The sequence below is a fragment of the Endocarpon pusillum genome, assembly GCF_000464535.1.
Source record: "Endocarpon pusillum Z07020 unplaced genomic scaffold scaffold2749, whole genome shotgun sequence".
In the NCBI taxonomy this organism is placed as follows: domain Eukaryota; kingdom Fungi; phylum Ascomycota; class Eurotiomycetes; order Verrucariales; family Verrucariaceae; genus Endocarpon; species Endocarpon pusillum.
Genome location: NW_006916232.1, coordinates 133806 through 152406, shown reverse-complemented (window position 1 = coordinate 152406; position 18601 = coordinate 133806). Strand labels below are relative to the sequence as shown.

The 18601-nt window shown below is 50.8% G+C and overlaps 8 protein-coding genes across 8 annotated transcripts; 5 read left to right on the top strand and 3 right to left on the bottom strand.

Moving 5' to 3' along the window:
* Positions 1-712: 712 nt before the first annotated feature.
* On the top strand, positions 713-1608 carry EPUS_02128 (uncharacterized protein; the record flags this gene model as incomplete). Its single annotated transcript, XM_007803895.1, has 2 exons — positions 713-1390; positions 1462-1608. The coding sequence occupies 2 exons, from the start codon at positions 713-715 to the stop codon at positions 1606-1608; spliced, it is 825 nt and encodes a 274-aa protein (XP_007802086.1).
* Positions 1609-4070: 2462 nt separating this feature from the next.
* On the top strand, positions 4071-6434 carry EPUS_02127 (uncharacterized protein; the record flags this gene model as incomplete). Its single annotated transcript, XM_007803894.1, has 1 exon — positions 4071-6434. The coding sequence occupies one exon, from the start codon at positions 4071-4073 to the stop codon at positions 6432-6434; it is 2364 nt and encodes a 787-aa protein (XP_007802085.1).
* A 249-nt stretch (positions 6435-6683) lies between these two features.
* Positions 6684-8073, bottom strand: EPUS_02126 (4-hydroxyphenylpyruvate dioxygenase 1; the record flags this gene model as incomplete). Its single annotated transcript, XM_007803893.1, has 4 exons — positions 6684-6818; positions 6869-7226; positions 7276-7335; positions 7394-8073. 4 exons carry the CDS (start codon positions 8071-8073, stop codon positions 6684-6686), a joined length of 1233 nt encoding a protein of 410 aa, XP_007802084.1.
* A 466-nt stretch (positions 8074-8539) lies between these two features.
* Positions 8540-9277, bottom strand: EPUS_02125 (uncharacterized protein; the record flags this gene model as incomplete). The annotated part of the gene is made up of 1 exon (XM_007803892.1): positions 8540-9277. One exon carries the CDS (start codon positions 9275-9277, stop codon positions 8540-8542), a length of 738 nt encoding a protein of 245 aa, XP_007802083.1.
* Positions 9278-10065: 788 nt separating this feature from the next.
* EPUS_02124 (uncharacterized protein) lies at positions 10066-11108 on the top strand (the record flags this gene model as incomplete). Its single annotated transcript, XM_007803891.1, has 3 exons — positions 10066-10307; positions 10358-10879; positions 10931-11108. The coding sequence occupies 3 exons, from the start codon at positions 10066-10068 to the stop codon at positions 11106-11108; spliced, it is 942 nt and encodes a 313-aa protein (XP_007802082.1).
* Positions 11109-12143: 1035 nt separating this feature from the next.
* On the bottom strand, positions 12144-13629 carry EPUS_02123 (uncharacterized protein; the record flags this gene model as incomplete). Its single annotated transcript, XM_007803890.1, has 2 exons — positions 12144-12633; positions 12686-13629. 2 exons carry the CDS (start codon positions 13627-13629, stop codon positions 12144-12146), a joined length of 1434 nt encoding a protein of 477 aa, XP_007802081.1.
* Positions 13630-15186: 1557 nt separating this feature from the next.
* On the top strand, positions 15187-17623 carry EPUS_02122 (uncharacterized protein; the record flags this gene model as incomplete). The annotated part of the gene is made up of 2 exons (XM_007803889.1): positions 15187-15566; positions 15622-17623. 2 exons carry the CDS (start codon positions 15187-15189, stop codon positions 17621-17623), a joined length of 2382 nt encoding a protein of 793 aa, XP_007802080.1.
* A 348-nt stretch (positions 17624-17971) lies between these two features.
* Positions 17972-18520, top strand: EPUS_02121 (uncharacterized protein; the record flags this gene model as incomplete). The annotated part of the gene is made up of 2 exons (XM_007803888.1): positions 17972-18124; positions 18206-18520. 2 exons carry the CDS (start codon positions 17972-17974, stop codon positions 18518-18520), a joined length of 468 nt encoding a protein of 155 aa, XP_007802079.1.
* Between the last annotated feature and the right edge of the window lie 81 nt (positions 18521-18601).

Here is an 18601-nt window from a genome sequence, read left to right as displayed (position 1 = left end):
CATTTGCTAGAATGAGTTCCCAGCAAGCTTGAACGGAGGGTCTTTACCACGAGAATGCTTAATCATGCAGCAGAAGAGCAATAAAAGTTCTTTAGCCCTTTCCCCGTTCTACCTTTGTCTTGGTTTGCAACCAACTTTGGTAACTCTCCTCTCATGCAATTTCATCTTTTATCCTTTCCGTCATGCGTCTCAAAATTGTTACCGGCCCTGCACAGGCATCTTTCTAAGATCCCGCATGCTTTCTTTTGTTCGCGACCATCTGCTCACCCAGAGATATTCTGGAAGCACATGGCTTTCTTTGTTGAGCCCCAGGTGGAATAGCCACCGACCGAGATTCACATCCACGTGGCAACGACCCTCTCTGGACACCTGACAAAGAAACAGTATTTGACATGGGCAGGGCCATCTCAAATCCAGACAATGGATAACTTCAACAGGTGAAAGGTCCAGACCAAGATCGGACGTACGGGAGGAGATGGTGAAGACGAAATTAGAGCTCCCGTTTGTCTTTGTGCAAGTCCATGTGTACAACTTGCCTCGTGGTCCCTCCCTGGTGTTGTGCCGCCTCCACATCACCCACCACCACCAAGCAAATTCATCGTCAACGAAGACTGGCTGACATCCACAGACCCTCGAACCTGCAAGCGTGTTGAGCAACTGAAGCGTATAGAACATTCTCGAGCACATTGGAAAAAGAAAAGAAAGCGAAAAGATGCAGGGCCAGACTTCTCCAATCGAGACACCCACCACTCCTTGCACGCCTTCATTCCCTCTCTTCGGCAGTTCGTCACCTCTCCCTCACAGCCGCCAGAGCTCTATCTCGTCCATCCAGACCGTGATGCCCACCCGGCGCTGCTCCTCTTTTCTCTCGCCTAACAGCACAACCCCAACCAGCACCGGTCACAGCATCCCGATCATCCGGCCTCTCCCACTCCGTCCAGCCCTCAGCACCACCCCAACCCACAGCCACAGCCACCGCATCTCCAAACCTTCTCAGAACCAACACCAACAACAACAACAACAACAACAACAGCGCCGCTCCCGCTCCTGCAGCCGCTCCCCCTCCCCTCAACGCTCCCGCTCACCCCTAACCCACACCATCTCACCTTCGAACCACCGTCCTCAACCCACCCAACCCACCTTAACCTACTCGCACGCCCTCTCCCACCTCTCCACCTGCCTCATCCCCTTAATCTCCGTAACAACCGGCCTTCCCCACCCGACATTCCCGCGGTCGCTGCTCCAATACCACCTCCTGACGCATGCGCAGCTCGACGAGCTGGCCGTGTATTACCACCAGGTAGTCCCCGCGGTGCGGGAGACGGATAAGTACCCGGTCAGTATCCCGGGGTGGGTGGACAGGCGTGGTGAGGAGACGGGGGCAGAGGAGGTGAGCCTGGAGACGAAGAGGAGGCGCTGGGGTCGGTTTCTGGGGTTGCGGGGCTGTGAGAGCCCTGTGAGGGGGAGGGGGTGGATGTTGAGGAGGTGGAGGGGAGGGAGCGGGAGATGAGGGAGGTGTTGGAGAGGGAGTGGAGGAGGGGGGTTGAGAGGAGGAGGGAGGAGGAGAGGCTGAGGAGTAAGGCGGAGGGGTGGAGGGAGAGGTGGTAGATTTGAATGGCTGGGTGGCTATTTTTGCAATCATTGTCTCGTCTTTGCGTCGTGTAACCCACTGTTGGTCTGGCTTTGGGGCACCATAGTTTCATACTTCATCAATTTTGTTATGTGGATTCTGGTTCTCTTTGGAGATGTTCCGCGCATGTCATCAAGCCCGTCTCTTTTCTGTCATGGTCTTGAGACGGGAGCAAGCCATCCAGCACGAATTTGTAGGCCATGCTTGGATGGGCTACCGTGACTCCATTCCCAGTCTGCTCGGTAATCAACGCTATCTTCCTCTCAAAGCCAGCCCTCCAGCTATATCCAGATGTCCCCAGCAGATGGGTTACTGCATGAGGAATCGCAGACTGAGGCCGGGTGGTGGGAAAAAGACCTCTCCCGCCCCTATTGCGGTTTCGAGCTCTTAAGTCTGCAAACACAATTGCTGTATTTGAATTTACAAAAATGGAAATAAGTAGTCAAAAACGAGAAAATGTCGCTCCCCTCCCTGGGGCTCGAACTGTTCCACGAATTGTCTTTGCCAAAGTAACAAAAACCTGACAGCCGGATCCCCAGACCTCTCTCAACCCGAAGGGAGAGTGGTAAGTAGACCAAGCCGCGAGAGGAAACCGTGTGGAGCCGATTTTATTTCTCTTGAACAACTGCGAGTTGGTGGGTGAAGGTAGGAGGATGGCAATTAAGCCATTCTGATACCGCTCAGCCACCGTCCCCAATTGAGAGTGAATGTGTTTTTAATTTCTTATATTGTCTCGTGAGTATTGCTGGAGGTCCGGTGTTTCTGGTGACTGAGTCCATTGCTGCATATATGGTCTTTGATACTCGGAGGAAAGGTCAGCATAGTAATGCCTTATGCATGGTTTGGTAATGTATGGTGGAAGTGTTGTCATTCGTTCTTGTTGGTTATGGGCACTTAGAATGAGCTGACTCGTAGGATTCAGTATGTCAAGATAGCACTATGAGGCAACGTTGGGTCGATACGCGATGAGAGTAATCGATTACATGGAGGCTTCGATACGCAATTTGATACCGAATAGGACGAACTTACTCTCGTGACTTGGATCTTCAAGAACTCTTATCCTTTTCACGCTGACACTCACACATTCGCCACAAATATACCATCAAATACCTAGCACAATCGCCCCAGCCAAAAGCAAAACAGCCCACAATTGTCGTCGGTAGGTATTTTCTAGTCATTATCCCGAGCACAGCCGTCTCAAGGACGCAGGAATGGATCTTGCTGTAGCGGCGACTTTGACAGGTTTAAGTGGTCAGGATTGGGTTCAGGGTAGTGAGTATTCTGTTCAAGGCAGTAGAGCGGGTGGAGGGTTTCACTAAATCAAGCAGTCTCTGGGAACGAACTCGAGCCATGGTAGGCTAGCTGTGTAAGCTGGTGGGTCATCGTGGTGACCATACGTTGCAAGTTTTGAGCCAACGAACTCATCCAATGTCGGTCGTTCTCTTTTCTGTTCTGCTGTATGCACGTCAACCATGGAAGCATACAAGGCATCATGTCTCAAATTCTTCGGGTGTATCTTCTTGATTCCTCCAATGTGCCTTCTCGACAGCCGACTCTTCCATCCTCCTCCCATAAACCTCCATGATCTTAGTGAATGGCATCGTGTCAACGCCATAGCACTGCGCACCCTAGACTGCGAGCACTAGACAGCAGTCCGCAACGCTGATCTCGTCCCCCATAAGAGTATTATCCATCCGTCTTCGCGATTGCGGCTTCGTATGTGCCTAGGCCCGCTATCGTGAGATTGCGACCTTATGAGTCCGCATCTGCTCCTAATTTACCAACCCGGCGGATGATGTGCAGACTGGTCAATGGCTGCATGTCTGAGGCAATGATCTGGACTAGTGAGCGGACAGCAGCTCTGGCAGCAAGGTTTGGGATCAGTGGTAGTACAGTAGCCTGCGCGTTTCGGGGTATGCTTCCTCGAGATATTTAAGCGCAGCTACAGATTGACCGATGCAGAATGATCGATCGTCTTTGCCGGTAGGAACGACCAGAGCAGGCACAGATTGGAGGGGTTGAGTTTTCTGGTATGATGCAGAGCGGTGCTCGTATTTCAGTAGATCAACGTATAACTAATTAAGATTTGGAGCAATGCGTAAGCGGAGAAAAAGTATGAGTGAGAGTCAGCTTTTCGAGTGTGGAAGGTGACATGATTGAGGGTATAGAAATCGAGAAGACCTCGTCCGGTCGTGTCAGAAGAATAGCTCATGTACAGGAAAAGTGAAAAGAGGAGTGGTAAACTTCCGCCTGTTGTTATCGAGGATTGGTGACGATGATGGTGAAACGCTGACATGAGCACCCACCCCATGGTTATTCCCATCATTATTGTCATCCATTTTCGGCCCCGCCGTGATTTTCCGCCTCGAGAATGAGTATCCGCTGCTGTCATATGTGACCATTAGCCAACAACTACATACTCTGGCTGCCCTTGAGTCGCATGGACATCGACGCTTCCTCTCTGAGGTCCCAACCAAGGCTATCACCTATTAAAGGGACTCGTCCTAAAGACAAAGAATTCCAACGAGCTTACAAGGCCTGTATCCCATGTAGAAGGCGCAAAGCAAGGTGTGACTTAGGAATCAATTCTTCTCCACCCTGTGCGCGTTGTCGTCGCGAGCATAGGGAATGTGTCTTCAGTTCCGAAAGGAACTACAACTCAGTCAAGCGCCACAAGAATGATCAAGATGGCCGGCGGAGCTTCACAAACAGGCTCAACCACACTCAGTACCTCGACGCAGCAGTGGACGGCCGAGGAAGCGACACTGTTGCTCATGAAGGAGAACATCAGCTGTCAACAGAAACGCATTCACAAGATGCAGCTCCAAAAGCAAATCTGGCCAAATCTGTCATGCAGACTGTTGTATCAAATGGTAACGATGCACTGAATATCCTTTTCGAAGCGGCTGCGCATCAAGAACTCGCAGATTATGCCCAGTTTCCCAAATCTCCGCCTACTAACCCAGCACCTGTTTATGATACTCCACGATCTGTATTGTCGCTTGATACAGCAGCTTCGGCATCACGCGTTGTGAAGCTATCCCAGCCTAACCATGAAACTTTAAAGCTATGGAGTCAAACTCGATTTGTGATGAATGGCTGGCTTTCAGCAGAAGAAGCTGTTACCTTCATCGACTTGTTCTTTCAAAATATGTCTCCTCTCTCTCCTATCGTGACGAATTACTATCAAGATCATGCCCATCATTTCCAGCTCACCACCGAAGAGCCACTTCTAATCACTGTCCTTCTTATGATCTCCTCGCGCTATCATCTACTACCCTGTCCAGGCGCTGCTTCTAGGGGCTTCTTCATGCATGAAAGGTTTTGGCACCACTGTCAAAACCTCATCCAGCGTATCTTATACGGACAAGAGAAATCATCAAACGCCAGATCAAGGGCTATCGGATCTATCGAAGCTTTACTGCTAATCTGTGAATGGCATCCGCGCGCTTTACATTTTCCACATGAAACAGAAGGTTGGGAGTATGTGAGCCAGAATGAGAGCGATGGCAAAGTTCTTGGTTCGCAACCCGTATCTGCAACATCAACCAGGTGGCTAGAAGACGTGATTGAGCCGGCCAGGAGGTCTGACCGAATGTCTTGGATGTTACTCGGTACAGCCCTAACTCTTGCACACGAGTTAGGCATCTTCGATGACGATGAAAAGGCAATGTCCACAGTATCGCAAATGGAATCCCAGATAGACCCGGGAAATTTTCAATTGCGCAAGCTACGAATGCGAAAGCTACTTTACGTGTACATCAACCAATTAGCGTCGAGATTAGGATGTTCATCAATGTTCCCACAGAATCTTACTCAGGCCACAATGGCCACTGTTACTCCGTTGACCGACAAATGGCAGTCCCACATGTCATCCTGGATCGAGCTCACCAAGCTAGTCAAATCCGCTTCAGAGGTATTCTTCCCGTCACCATTGGTGACGCGCCAATTGCTGAGTAGCGGCCGCTACAGCAGCCTCTTGGACCATTTCATACCTCTCTTGGAGCAGTGGCGGAGAAAACATTTGGACTCACACGATTTTCAGGGACCATACCAGGATACCTTGTTCATCGAGTATCACTATGCAAGGATCTACATCAACTCCATCGGTATGCAAGCCGTGTGCCAAAGAGCTTTATCTGAGATGGACTCGGGACTAGAGGCAAACTCGCTTCGCACAACGCTTGATGGTCAGGAAAATGGTTTCATCAACGAAGTTATTGACGGAGGCATTGAGATTCTTGAAAGAACTATTAAGCTAGCAGAGACCGACACACTTCGCTTCTCGCCCGTGCGAACCTTTCTCCGCATAACAACCTCATCTGTCTTCCTCCTGAAGGCAATAAGCCTCGGCATCCGAAATGCAAAGCTGCAACGCGCCTTTAGCACTTTGGACAAGAGCATACAGGCAATGCGTATCAGCAATCTGGACGATATGCATTTGGCTGCACGGTATGCTACGCTTCTAGAGACGCATGTGTCCCGTCTGCGTCGTGGATTTGTGGCTTCAACTCAAAAGCAGTCTCGCCTCAACCATACAGTGTCTAATAGTGCCTCCCAAAGTGAGGCAGGTTCTCGGCAGACAAATGGCATAAAGTTCGCAGACGGGTCTCCTCCCGCAGCGCCGTGTGACTTTTCAACGAACGGACCAGATATGCTCCCACTGCAAGAGCTGTCTGCTGATGATTGGCTCTCACTACCGTTCGATCCGAGCATGGCGCCATTTGGTGCTGATGAAAGCTTTGGTTTTTCTGCATTCGACGAGAATGCCCTCGATTTCATCTGGAATCTGCCAGCGGGTTGAGATATCGAATTTGGAACATGCAAACTATATTCTTTTATGCCATATGCTGGAGAATATATGTGCAAATTGTGTGAAAGACCACAAATTCCTAGATGCTATGTCTCTGGAGCGTCAATTGAAGCTATCAGACGCTCATTGCCGAAATTCTTTTTGGTGTCGCTGAGACATAACGCGATTCCTCTCTGGATATGCTTCATATTCGCATGTGCCTCGACCGGCCAACCAGGACGGTGGACACTGTATGACACATTACACGAGGTTGCCTCGCAGCTCCTGCTCCCTTTCAATGGCTTCAAACAGGGACTTGAAGTTTCCCGCACCGAAACCATTAAAATTGTTGCGTTGAATAATCTCGATGAAGACGGTTGGCCGATCCATCAGATGCTGTTATTGTTAGCACGGTACTGAGTCATGCCCGAGTCACACGGACCTACCTTGGTGAAAAGCTGCAACAGATAACCATCGCTGTCGAAGTCGACGAGGATATGCAATCTTCTCAAAGTGTCCCAATCTTCTTGCAGAACCATGCTTTGCTTCTTCAGCCGTTTCTCCATCATGTCGTAGTAGGTATCTGGTACCTGGATGAATTCGACACCTCGGGCTTTCAAGTTGGTCACATCTCGGATGATATCTCGTGTTCGAAGAGCAATATGCTGAACCCCTGCACCAGAGTAGAAGTCGACATACTCCTCGATCTGGGATCGTTTCTTGCCCTTTGCAGGCTCGTTGATGGGCATCTTTACGACCTCGTTCGGTGATGCCATGACAACGGACTTCAGAGCCGAGTATTCTCTGCGGCAGGGTCAGCTCGATCCGAAATTCTCTCTGCACGGTGACTTACGTGCAGACCTGGCTGTCATCCACGCTCCAGAAGCGAGAGAAACCCAAACAGCGCTCATAGCTAAAAATAATCAGTCTCCACTTCTTATCGCACGGACGGTAACGTGTCCAAAACTCACTATTCGCAAACCTCCTCCATCTCACCCCAGTCCTGATTCCCCACACAATGATCCACGGCCTCCAGCTCCACCTCCGGCAGAAACCTCGTCAACGCATCCACTTTACCCACCTCAGACCGATACCCCGGCAAGAAGGACCCCCGATAACTCCCCCTCTCAACAAGCGTATGCGTCGTATCGCCATACGTCTTGATCGTCGCCACCTTGACCTCTCCCTCCTTATCGCCCAACACCCGCGGCTGACTCACAACCCCCGCCCCCTTCGCCACAGCGCCATGAAACACCGCCTCGACATCATCGACCTCAAACGCCACATCTTTCACCCCATCACCATGCCTTGACAGATGCTCATGCACCTCCGCCAACAGCGCGCTCTCCTCCCGACCGAACCCCTCAGCGCGATCCCGACTCCGTAGAGGCGAGGTAAGCACGAATGTCACATGCCCGTTGCTGACGACGGGGCTGGCGACGGCGCGGGATCCCGTCTCGAGACCGCGGTAGGCGACGAGCCGGAACCCGAACCGCGTCATGTAGTATGAGGCGGCTTGTTTGGCGTTGCCGACGTACCAGTGCACGTGGTCGTAGCCCCGATACCGGTTCAGCGAGACGGAGGGAGACGCTTGCGTGGCTGCTGTTCTCGGGGAGGGGGAAGATGGCGGAGATAAGGCGATGGGCGCCATGTCGATGGCGTGGGGTTGATCTACTCAGGCCCACTGGAACAATTGCTCCGCGAACCTGCGGCGAAGAGTTCTGTCGTCTTATAGAGAAGTAGTCGGTGTTTTTTTTTTTGAAAAAATTAAACTCTACAGCTCTTCACTGCGCCTCAAAGCTGGTGGGTATATTTACTTTGTGAAAAGCAAGAATAGGTCTTTTCTACAGGTATCTGCTGACCAGAGACTTCTGACTCAAATAACGCGTTCACAGCATAACCATCCGCAGCCAGCCGTCCTCCTTCTCCTCGTCGAACCAAGGTCATCACGCGCCGCCAAAGGACAAAGATACGCTCAGGCCCGGAAAACAGCGGATATTTTTCAATTTGGTGGTTTGCCGGATTGGGTAAGCGCCGAGCCCCTGCGATTTTCCTGCGCGCTTGGCATCGGTTCTGGTTGTCCTACATAACCAGGAAGGTCCATCCAGGCTGCCTTCCTACTGGTATCCCCTCGCATAATCCTCCCTCTCCTTCCTCATCGCCTCCTTCACAATCGCACCACAAATCTTGGCGTATGGATTCGTCTTTACGCTCATCTCCCTGGCGATCTTGTTCCCATACTTGCCTCCAAGCGAGAAATCCTTGCTGGCCATCTCCTCCAATTCTTCACCGCTCAATCCGGCGAGATCGGTAGGTAGTGATAGCCCTGCTTGACGGACTGCTTGCGATGCTTTGAGTAAGAGGTAGCCGCGGTGAGTATGGGCTTTCGAGAGGAGGGATGCTTGTAGGTCCGAGAGAGGATCTGGAGGGAATGAAGGGGAGGCGAGAGATATCGCTTTTTCTAGGTCAGAAAGGGCACGGGATATGAGGTCGTTGTTGCGAGGGTGGAAAAGATCGGTTTCCTCTCCAATGAGGAGGCGCGTTGCTTGCGCGCGGTTTAGGTACGCCGGAGCATATTTCGGATACTCGTTGATGAGGACGGAGAGATCTGATATTGAGCTTTCGATGGACGGCTGTGATGGTGATTCGGTGTTCAGAGACTGGATTGCGCTTATCTCACGTTGTTGCAAGTCGGGTAATATTGCGTTGGGGATGTGTGGTAGAGTAGGTGCCACGTTTGAGATTGAGATCGATGACGAGGGTGAGGATTCGGGATCAAACAGGGCAGACAGCACTGCGGTATCGTTTGAAGTCAGGCTAGTCGTCTGGGGTTGTATAATTGTTCCGGTCGCCATGTAGACTTGTAGATGAGGCCCGAACGCTTTCAAGCTTTCGAAGTTCGGCTGTAGATGCGAGGAAGAAATTGGATTTTCAGGTACAACCTTCAAGCAGTGATATCAAGTGTAGTAAGTGGTTCATCTGTCATGTTGAACAATCTGGTGCGGCTAGCCCCGGCTCTGGCAGGAAAGCATGGACCAGTTTGTGATCTCTCCCCATCGGTACCATTCCACATGCGGCTTCACCAGCTAGACACTGGGTGCGTCGTTGCACCTGCTTTTTTCAGAGGGTTTGACAGATGGGCACGCTGCGGCGGCAAAATGGCCTTAAGTCTTGGATCTGATTCCACATGTCTCATAAGCGGGCCTTGGCTGTCGATGAAATGCTTGGCCTTATATCTTGTGTCCCTTCGTTTGCTGATGAAACACTGGAGTGAGCCGCCAGGCTTGATTGACGCCTTGTGTTGTGCCCGAATGAACATTCGAAGCATGCTGGAAGGCATGAGGAGAGCTAAAATGGACTTCTTTTGCTGTTTTAGGGGGCTTATTCTTGGCAAGTTCAGTTGCCGGCTCCACTAACCGCTTCCGTTCTTTTAGCCGAGCAGTTCTCTTTGCCTCGGCCAAGTCAATTCTGGGGTATGACTTGGAATCTATGGGTAGCACGTTGTTGCACATGAGTACAGTCCGCGTCTCACCTTAGAAGACCCCACGATAGAAGACAGTGTTTCTTCATTAGCGAAGGGATGGGGATTGGATATTGATCAGATCTTGAATTCCGCCTCCGCATGCCGATACCGGTTAGAACGATGACGGAGAAACTCTCTTCATTACCAATTGTCGTCCAAGTCTCACAAGAGGAGGTTTCAGAAAGAAAATTGACATGGGAGAATCTCGAAACTGCGGTTCGAGCTTTGCATAGGGACGGTCTCGTGGTTCTAGAGAATGTGATCGAAAAGTCCAAATTGGACACCCTCAACAAAAAGATGGTCAAGGATGCTCTTACCTTGCAAGCGAAAGGAGAAAACATGCCCTACAACTACAACAAAGGGTAAGTATCCAGTATGGATCTGCCTGAAGTACTGATAGAGCTGCAATCAGAAATATCCAGCAGGATCCGCCTCTCACCAAAGAACACTTCGAGCCCAGTATCTTTCTCAACCCCATCGCGACACAAGTCACATCAGCTGTTCTAGGGCCTAGACCAAGGCTGTCGTTTGTGTCTGGAAACACAGCACTCTCTCCAAGTGATGACTCACCTCCTCAGTCCCAACCAACTCATTCAGATGCCGACATCAAGCATCCTGACTGTCCATTCGCATTAGTCTTGAATATACCTCTAGTCGACATGTCAGCCGAGAACGGCAGCACGGAAATCTGGCTTGGCAGTCATATCGGTTCAAATCTTGGTTGCCAAGAAGGACGGCACGGAGAGAGGGCAAGTGGTCGAATCAGGAAGGACCTGGTCGAGGAGCGCAGGGCAATCAGGCCGCCTTCACAACCCACAGTGAAGAAAGGTTCGATCGTCATTCGAGATCTGCGCTTATGGCATGGAGGGAAGCCGAACATGACCGACGAAACACGAGTCATGCTGGCAATGATTCATTTCGCTCCATGGTACCGGTAAGTACAACTCGGGTAGGATCGAGGTCGTGCTCTGCTAACGGATTGTAGCAATCCAATGCAAGTGGAGTTTGCTGATGACTTGATACCGACCCTCGAAGGTCATGAATCAGACCTCCAGATCCAGGCCACGTACATATCTGCAGCAGAAGTTGAGGAGCGATATCTCAATCGTCCTTTTGGTAACGCATATGATTTTGGCCAACAAGATGACCCAGTGGACATATGACCCAGTGAACCCAGTAATGTCCCTGTAGATTAATATACACTTGCTGTGTAGTAGGTCTTGAGACGAGAGGGTAAAAACCTACGAGAACAGGGTCAGTAAAAGTTAGGTAGCTTGAACAAAATTCCATGGACGCTGTTGTTCAAATGCAGAGCTAGTCCCATTTCGCACAACTACAGCATCAACGCCAAGTCAAGAAAAATCTGCCCGGGCTCACCACCCTGACTGGGGTGAGGCTAAGGTGTCATTCACCCCCTGGTCGGTGTACCGCAGGCACCAGCACACTCCAGCCACCAGTACCTGATCTAAAATTTCTGAAGATTAAGGCTATGACGCTAAATCATAGCAACGCTATTCTTAATAAGGAATGCTCCTCAATCAGTGACACAAAATAGTAATTTGTAGTAAATATACTCTGTATCTGCTCGCCAATAAAAACCTGAGCTGTCAAGAATCTCTTAAAGGATTTATTCAAGAACTCTATATGCGATTAAAATCTTACATAACCTCCTCTTCAGGCGTAACCTTAAAGTAACCCTCTGAGCTACAACTCCTGCGAAGGTTTATCACATCCCCCAACTTCTACACCGCTGATGTGAATGACAACGAGAAAGTGACGATAAGACCTTGGCCAGATAGTAAGCGACTGAGGACTCACCACGCACAAGGCTCATTTGGTGAAAAATGATAAGTTGGTACTTACCCAGAGACAAATTACTGGGTCGAAATGTTCTCTTGGTGCTCCCATTTCCTTCTCCTCTTCTCGCTCACCTCTAGCTTCTCCCTGTCTTTGGCTCTTTATCTGAGTGGGAATCTGTATGTGTCACTCGTTACCTCTTGTTTCGTCAGCCGCTTTGATGCCTTTGGACATCCTTACAATATCAAACTTACTACTCTGCGGAGCTTCTGAGTACAACGTTCTGCTTGTAAACTTTGAGGTATAAATTGGACCGTAAAGCAGGTTTATGTTATATTCCCAATCCTTGTGACTTATTCAATTCTTTTTTCGTGGCTCCCTCTGCTGCAGCTCAAGACCTGTTATCCGGACAATTCGTGGCGAACAACACGAGCGCATTCCGCCAGCTCAACAGGACGTCTTGAATCGCCTTGGACTTCAGGCCGTATGATCGATGGATCGTACATTTCTCGTGGAAAGCGCTGACTACCTTTAGCCTCTACGGGAGTGCTATTCAGTGAAACAGGTGTGCCCATGCCGGAAAAATTGGGGGTTTGTTGGGCGTCGAGCTCGGGCTTGGTCTCCTCAGGTGCATTGGTTGTGACCTGGATTTTGGGAGCGCTAGGCAGCCATCTTCGTCGCATCAAGTACAGGAAGGTGGCGATCAAGGCTACTATGATCGCGGCAGTGCCAACCCCGATGCCGATAATTGCACCTTTGGCGAGCCTTCCGTGCGAAGAACCTTTCTCAGACGGCGGAAGTATCGTCACCAGTTGCTGTGGAACATTCGTGTCAGGAAAGACGGCACGTGAAAGGGAGAAGTTGTTACGATCATAGTCGACGATCAAATATCTGCGTTCAAAGGTAAGGTCAAACAATCCTAAGACTTTCGGTGATGACTTACGCTTCTTGCAGGAAGGTCCTGCCCAGCACGACTTGCGATGCATTTGCTGCACGACGGAGAGGAAAATACCTCGCTGTGCCGTTAGTCGTCAAAGGCCAGTCTGCGGTCAGATCAAATGCTCCGTAAGGCAAAACGATATTGATAATGTCACTACTAGTTGTGTTGCTTCCTATCGTGAAGGTTACTGAAGGATCTTCATCCACAAGCTTCTGGTGAAGTGTGTCGTTGACCAGATACAATTCCGCAGTCTCATCCCAGACTAAGCCAAAGATTTCTTCGAATCGCCGACATGCTTCATTAGGCAGCCATATTTGTGCAACGGTAGAGTCGATCATTGCAACAACGCCTTCAAGCAGAAGGCTATCGGTGCCGCTGGTAATGGTTTGGATCCCGATGAGTAGGTCACGGGCAATATCCGGACCTCGAGTAAAGGTCAAATTGTTTGGCACGAATCTTGATGCATCATAGCCGCCAAAAGTCAAGCTGCCGGACGTCTGTTTCGGACTGTAGAACGCACCCGCGGAGTAACCCCAGCTGTTGCTTGTGACAAGGCCCGCATTTTTCAACGATGTTAACAAGCTCGGTACGGGATTATTGGAATCTGTGAAATTGACCCCCCACGGTGTGAGGCCCATAGTCCCAATCAAAAAGTCCTTAGTCGCAATCCCAGCAAACATGGTGTTATTGAGTGCTGGCCCACCCGCGCCATTGCCTCCCAACGTGATTTGGTCATATGCGAATTGGCCATTTCCTGAGTAGCCTAGTATCTCCTCTGCCTGTAGTGGCAATTCGTAGAAGCCCTTTTGCACCAGACTCGAGGAAGCATTGCTAGCGAAGAGTTCGCCGCGTCGCTCTGGACAGTCTTGAGGATCAGTTGCTGGATTGCACCCTTCTGCTACCACTACCCAAACAGAAGAGCCAGATGTCGAAGGCAAGACTCTCATAGATTGAGGGGGGGTTCCAATCTGTACTGTGAAGGAAGACCAAAGTCCATCGTTGCCGTCCCTGCTGGAAGTGAGACCCCAAGTTCCGACGGCTTTGACGCAAGCTCACCAGTTTGTGCTCGGAGGGATGCCTATTGCAGCAGTGTCGACTCCCGACACCATCGGTATTATCAGAGCGCACAACAAGCAGGCTAACTTCAGCGGACCAGCGCGCATTGACTTCCCACGAGGATGTTGAGCCATAACATACACGGGCCGCGAGACATCATATGACAAAATAACGACCCAAAAATTCACCACTCGGGTGCGGTAAATGAGATGTGATTCCTAAGGCCTCGTAAGAGGGACTCCAGCACATCATGCTGAAGGTATACCCCACAACATTATTCGAAGGGCGTGTCAGGATTGGACACTCCGAGGGGAGAAAACTGCGGGCCACATGGGGTCCAGAGGTCTGACCATGAAGATAGGATGAGCCGCAGGCCTGCGACTTCGAGGCCTACTACTATGCATGCACCATAGTACTTCTCGACTTCTATCTACTAGTAGTGGCTGCAACAAAAGATGGTGTGCCAAATCGGATCCGGACGTTTAATTGTGAGAAGTTGTGTGACGTAATATCAATGTATTGGCAGGGTAATCAACTACTATTGGTAGCAAATACACTTCGACCGAGATCTAATTGTGAAACGGCTGGCACACTCCGAACTGACCTCGAAGCTTGATGGATCGACTCTGATTTCTCGAAACAATAGAAGCTCGAAGCCTCAGACTGCCATTAATCTACTACCAGTACCACTTACTCCGTACTGCTCAGCATTGTATGGACAACACCAACGTGTGTAATTTTACAATGCCTGGCCAGCCGAGCCCATTACCAAAGTGCTTTCCCCTGTGCTGCTCAGCCTGTCCTGTGGTACGTATCATGTGTGCCTGCAGACGTCATGCCTCCCAGTGCGCGAGTTCCACGTATATGGATTTGCCATGCATCCTGGCCAAAGGCTTGAGTCCTTCTGGCCAGGCATTCGTCATGTGAAACAGACAAACAAGGCTGTCCAAAACGGGAAAAGAGTTCTATACATAAACACCATTCGAATCCTGTCTTCGAGCCCCCAATCCGGCTAATCGACCTCGGTTGGTCTGCCATTGGTCCTCTCGCTTATGGAACCCCGAGACATGCATGAGCCTGGATTTTCCATGATCTTCCATTGGAGAATCAATTCTTTGACATTTCCTTGCTCATTTTCGGCTTGATATTGAGTTACCTTGAGCTCAGGGTGTCTCATTCATCCTTATTCGATCCCGATCTAGGGTTACGTATAGTATTAAGCTATATCATGCCCCCAAGCCGAATTCTGTCTCTCAGCGAAGTAGAGCGGTGTCCGATGAAGTGGCAGAGCTTAACACCATAGAAGATGTATCGACGACTGCCGAGCAGGGCTATTTTTCTAGCAAGCATACTCACTCACGCTCTTTTAGCCAGAAGCGCCACTGTACCAGGAGCATCTACTACCAGTAAGTCAGTCAAGCTTTCGGTTATACAACGAGGGCTATTAAATGATCGTGGCAGGACTTTACTCCAATAAAACAGAAGCGACTAGCACAGTGCCAACATGTAGTCCTCCTTGTTCTATAGGAGATGTTGGCAGAGAGGATTGGTTTTACTGGCCAGTTGTGGAGATTGACGAGCAGGTTTTAGCAACAGTCATTCTAGATGTCGACAACAAAAGCGATACGACCTCCACCACGACTAAGTACGGAACACTTATCGACGCCGAGGCCGGCACTACAATCGAATATGTCACAGATGCCACGAGCTTCTGGAACTCACTTATGAGTACATCAGGGGTAGTCGTTGAGAACAATACGCCGGTAATAACCTTAAAGCCCACAATCTACACTGCCCCTGGCGAGTATATCACCATTACCACTGCTATGTAGGCCACTGGGTGCGTCTTTGTGGCTGTATCTTGGACTGACCCTCTTTACCAGAACCTCACCAACCATTTATTCCAACTTGGGTTTCCTAGCCTACAGTGTCACCAATGAATTTGAGAGTTATTATACCGACGGCGACACGGGCTCGGTCGAAGCCATCTGCACCACTGCTTCAGCATCGACCATAGGTCTGGTTCCGACTGTCACGCCGATCGGCTTCACCAACCCTTACTATGCACCACTGGATTCTGCAGGTTGGTCCGCTCTCTTACCCCAGAAGTGGAGCAATTGTTATCCTGAACAAAGTTTTGGCCCTTCGAGGGTTGGCGAGTCGGTGATAGGCATTGTGTCGGCCTTGACGACGACGGAGACTAGATACGGCCCTTATGTACATCCTCAGGTGCCAGTGGCTACATCGAAGAACCAGGAAACGTCGAAGAACCAGGAAACGTCGAAGAACCAGGAAACGTCGAAGAACCAGGAAACGTCGAAGAAACAGGAAACGTCGAAGAACCAGAAAACGTCGAAGAACCAGAATACGTCGGTCGCAGCAGCAAGCGGAAGTGTTTCCAGTTATCAGGACGTTCAGACGAGGGCGAACTCCCCAGCAAGACCGTCTGCTGCATCCGTGTCTGCAACCAAGGTGGCGGAGCGACCTCCTGTGTCGCAAGATCAGCTTGACGCAGCTCCCACGCCGAGCGGAGCTCCAAAAGAGTTGGCCCCTGCTGCTATTCGACCAAGTGATGATCCGCAACCTGGTAGCTCATATGCTGGCGGCACCTCGCTCAATTCGGGTGCTGCTCCTACCGCAACCCCACTCGAGCCTGTTGTCATATCTGGCACGACAATACAACCTGGAGCCGCACCCGTGACAATTGGGAGGATCACATACAGTCTGGCAGCTTCTTCGCCTGTCCTCGTAGTCGACGGCTCTACATCCAATCTTCCACCACAAGGGACACCTCCTCCTGTGGTCATCTCAGGCATCACAGTCGCACCTGACGCCGCACCAGTCACAGTAGGAGGAACAGTCTACAGCTTGTCGCCTTCAACATTAGTACTCCTGGTTGACGGCTCTACATCTACCCTTGCTCAGCAGGCCACACTTGTGCCTGTCGTCATCTCAGGCACCACCTTGAGACCTGGGGCACCAGGCGTAACGATCAGCGGAAGTGTTTACAGCCTTGTCCCCGGGTCACCAGAAGTAGTTATTGACGGATCGACGTCCACTTTGGCATCAGAACCAACTGCAGTACCCTTTGTGATAGCGGGGACAACCTTGGTTCCAGGAGCACCAGCCGTAACAGTCGGCGGAAGTGTCTACAGCCTTGTCCCCGTGTCGCCAGAACTAGTTATTGACGGATCAACATCTACTTTGACATCACAACCTACAGCAGCGCCTATTGTAATAGCAGGAACGACTTTGGTGCCAGGAGCACCAGCTCTGACCATAAGCGGGACTGTCTACAGTCTTGCACCTGGGTATTCAGAATTAGTAATTGACGGATCAACGACTACTTTGACATCACAACCTACAGCAGCGTCTATTGTAATAGCCGGAACGACTTTAGTGCCAGGAGCACCAGCTATAACCATTAGCGGGACTGTCTATAGTCTTGCACCTGGGTATTCTGAACTGGTTATTGACGGATCAACGACTACTTTGACATCACCACTGACAGCAGCGCCTGTTGTGATCGCAGGGATGACTTTGACTCCAGGAGCACCAGCTGTGATAATAAGCGGTACGACGTACAGTCTGGAGCTATCATCGTCTCTTCTGGTTGTTGATGGATCTACACTGATACCAGAAACCACCCAGTCCGCAACTTCTGGTGAAGGCTATGGTTCCCTCATCTGGAGCGGCGTTGGGGGAAGGGTCACCGCATCTATAGCAAGTACTGGCCCAACTAGCGCCACAGGAACGGGAACGAGAACGGGAACGGGACCACAAGTAGCAGTCTATACTGGCACCGGAAGCAGGATCGAGCATGGTGTTGGCAAAAGCTGGATGGTTCTTAGCATGGTGGCTGCATTGTACATATTATTTGCATAGATATGTGTCTCAGAGGTTAATTACTACGTACTAGTACTATATCTATTTTAGAGATTTGCTCATGAACTCACCCGGCCAATCGGCGCGTCTGATTAGAGGGCCACTCTCCTTATTTGGATTAGTGTTCGCGCGATTGGGCGTTGAAATCCTGGTGCAGCCTTGGCAGTAAGAACATCAAACTTACTGCAAGACGACCGTGTTTTGCACAACTTGAACTCGCTAAAGCGTCGATGTCGAGACATTTTCTGCTGCTCAAGCTGCTGGACGGCCGTTGATCCCGATGTTCACATAACATTCTCTCCCATCGGCTTCTCTGTCTCGTCCATCTAGTCATCCCGTCTACCCACCATGAACGCCCTTCCTCCAATCAGGCGTATCAGCTCTCAAGCGGTGCGGCAGACCACTCGCCTGGGTCTGCGGTCGATATCCAGCCAGAGACCACCGCCGACACCTCCAACACCGCATTCCTGGACACCTACACCATTCATCACCGAAACCATCGTAGGTCGCACCTCTCCAACTACGTCCTGCTGAAGAAGGAGACGGAGACGAAGACGAAGAAGAAGCAGGCTAACCTCCCAGGGAGGCCAATGGCACACGTACGACATCTTCTCGCGCCTGCTGAAAGAGCGGATCATCTGTCTCAACGGCAACGTGGACGACAGCGTCAGCGCCTCCATCGTGGCGCAGCTCCTCTTCCTCGAGGCCGACAACCCGGAAAAGCCGATCAACCTGTACATCAACTCGCCCGGCGGCAGCGTGACGGCGGGGCTGGCCATCTACGATTGCATGACCTACATCCAGTCGGAAGGTGAAACCCTTTTTCTTTCTCTTCCCAACCACAGCTTCGAACCCCCGCCCCTCCCAGCAAGACTCCAACGCGAAGCCAGCAACTGACCATCTTGGATTCTCTGGCACAGTCTCAACCATCTGCGTCGGCCAAGCCGCCAGCATGGGCTCGCTGCTGCTCTGCGGCGG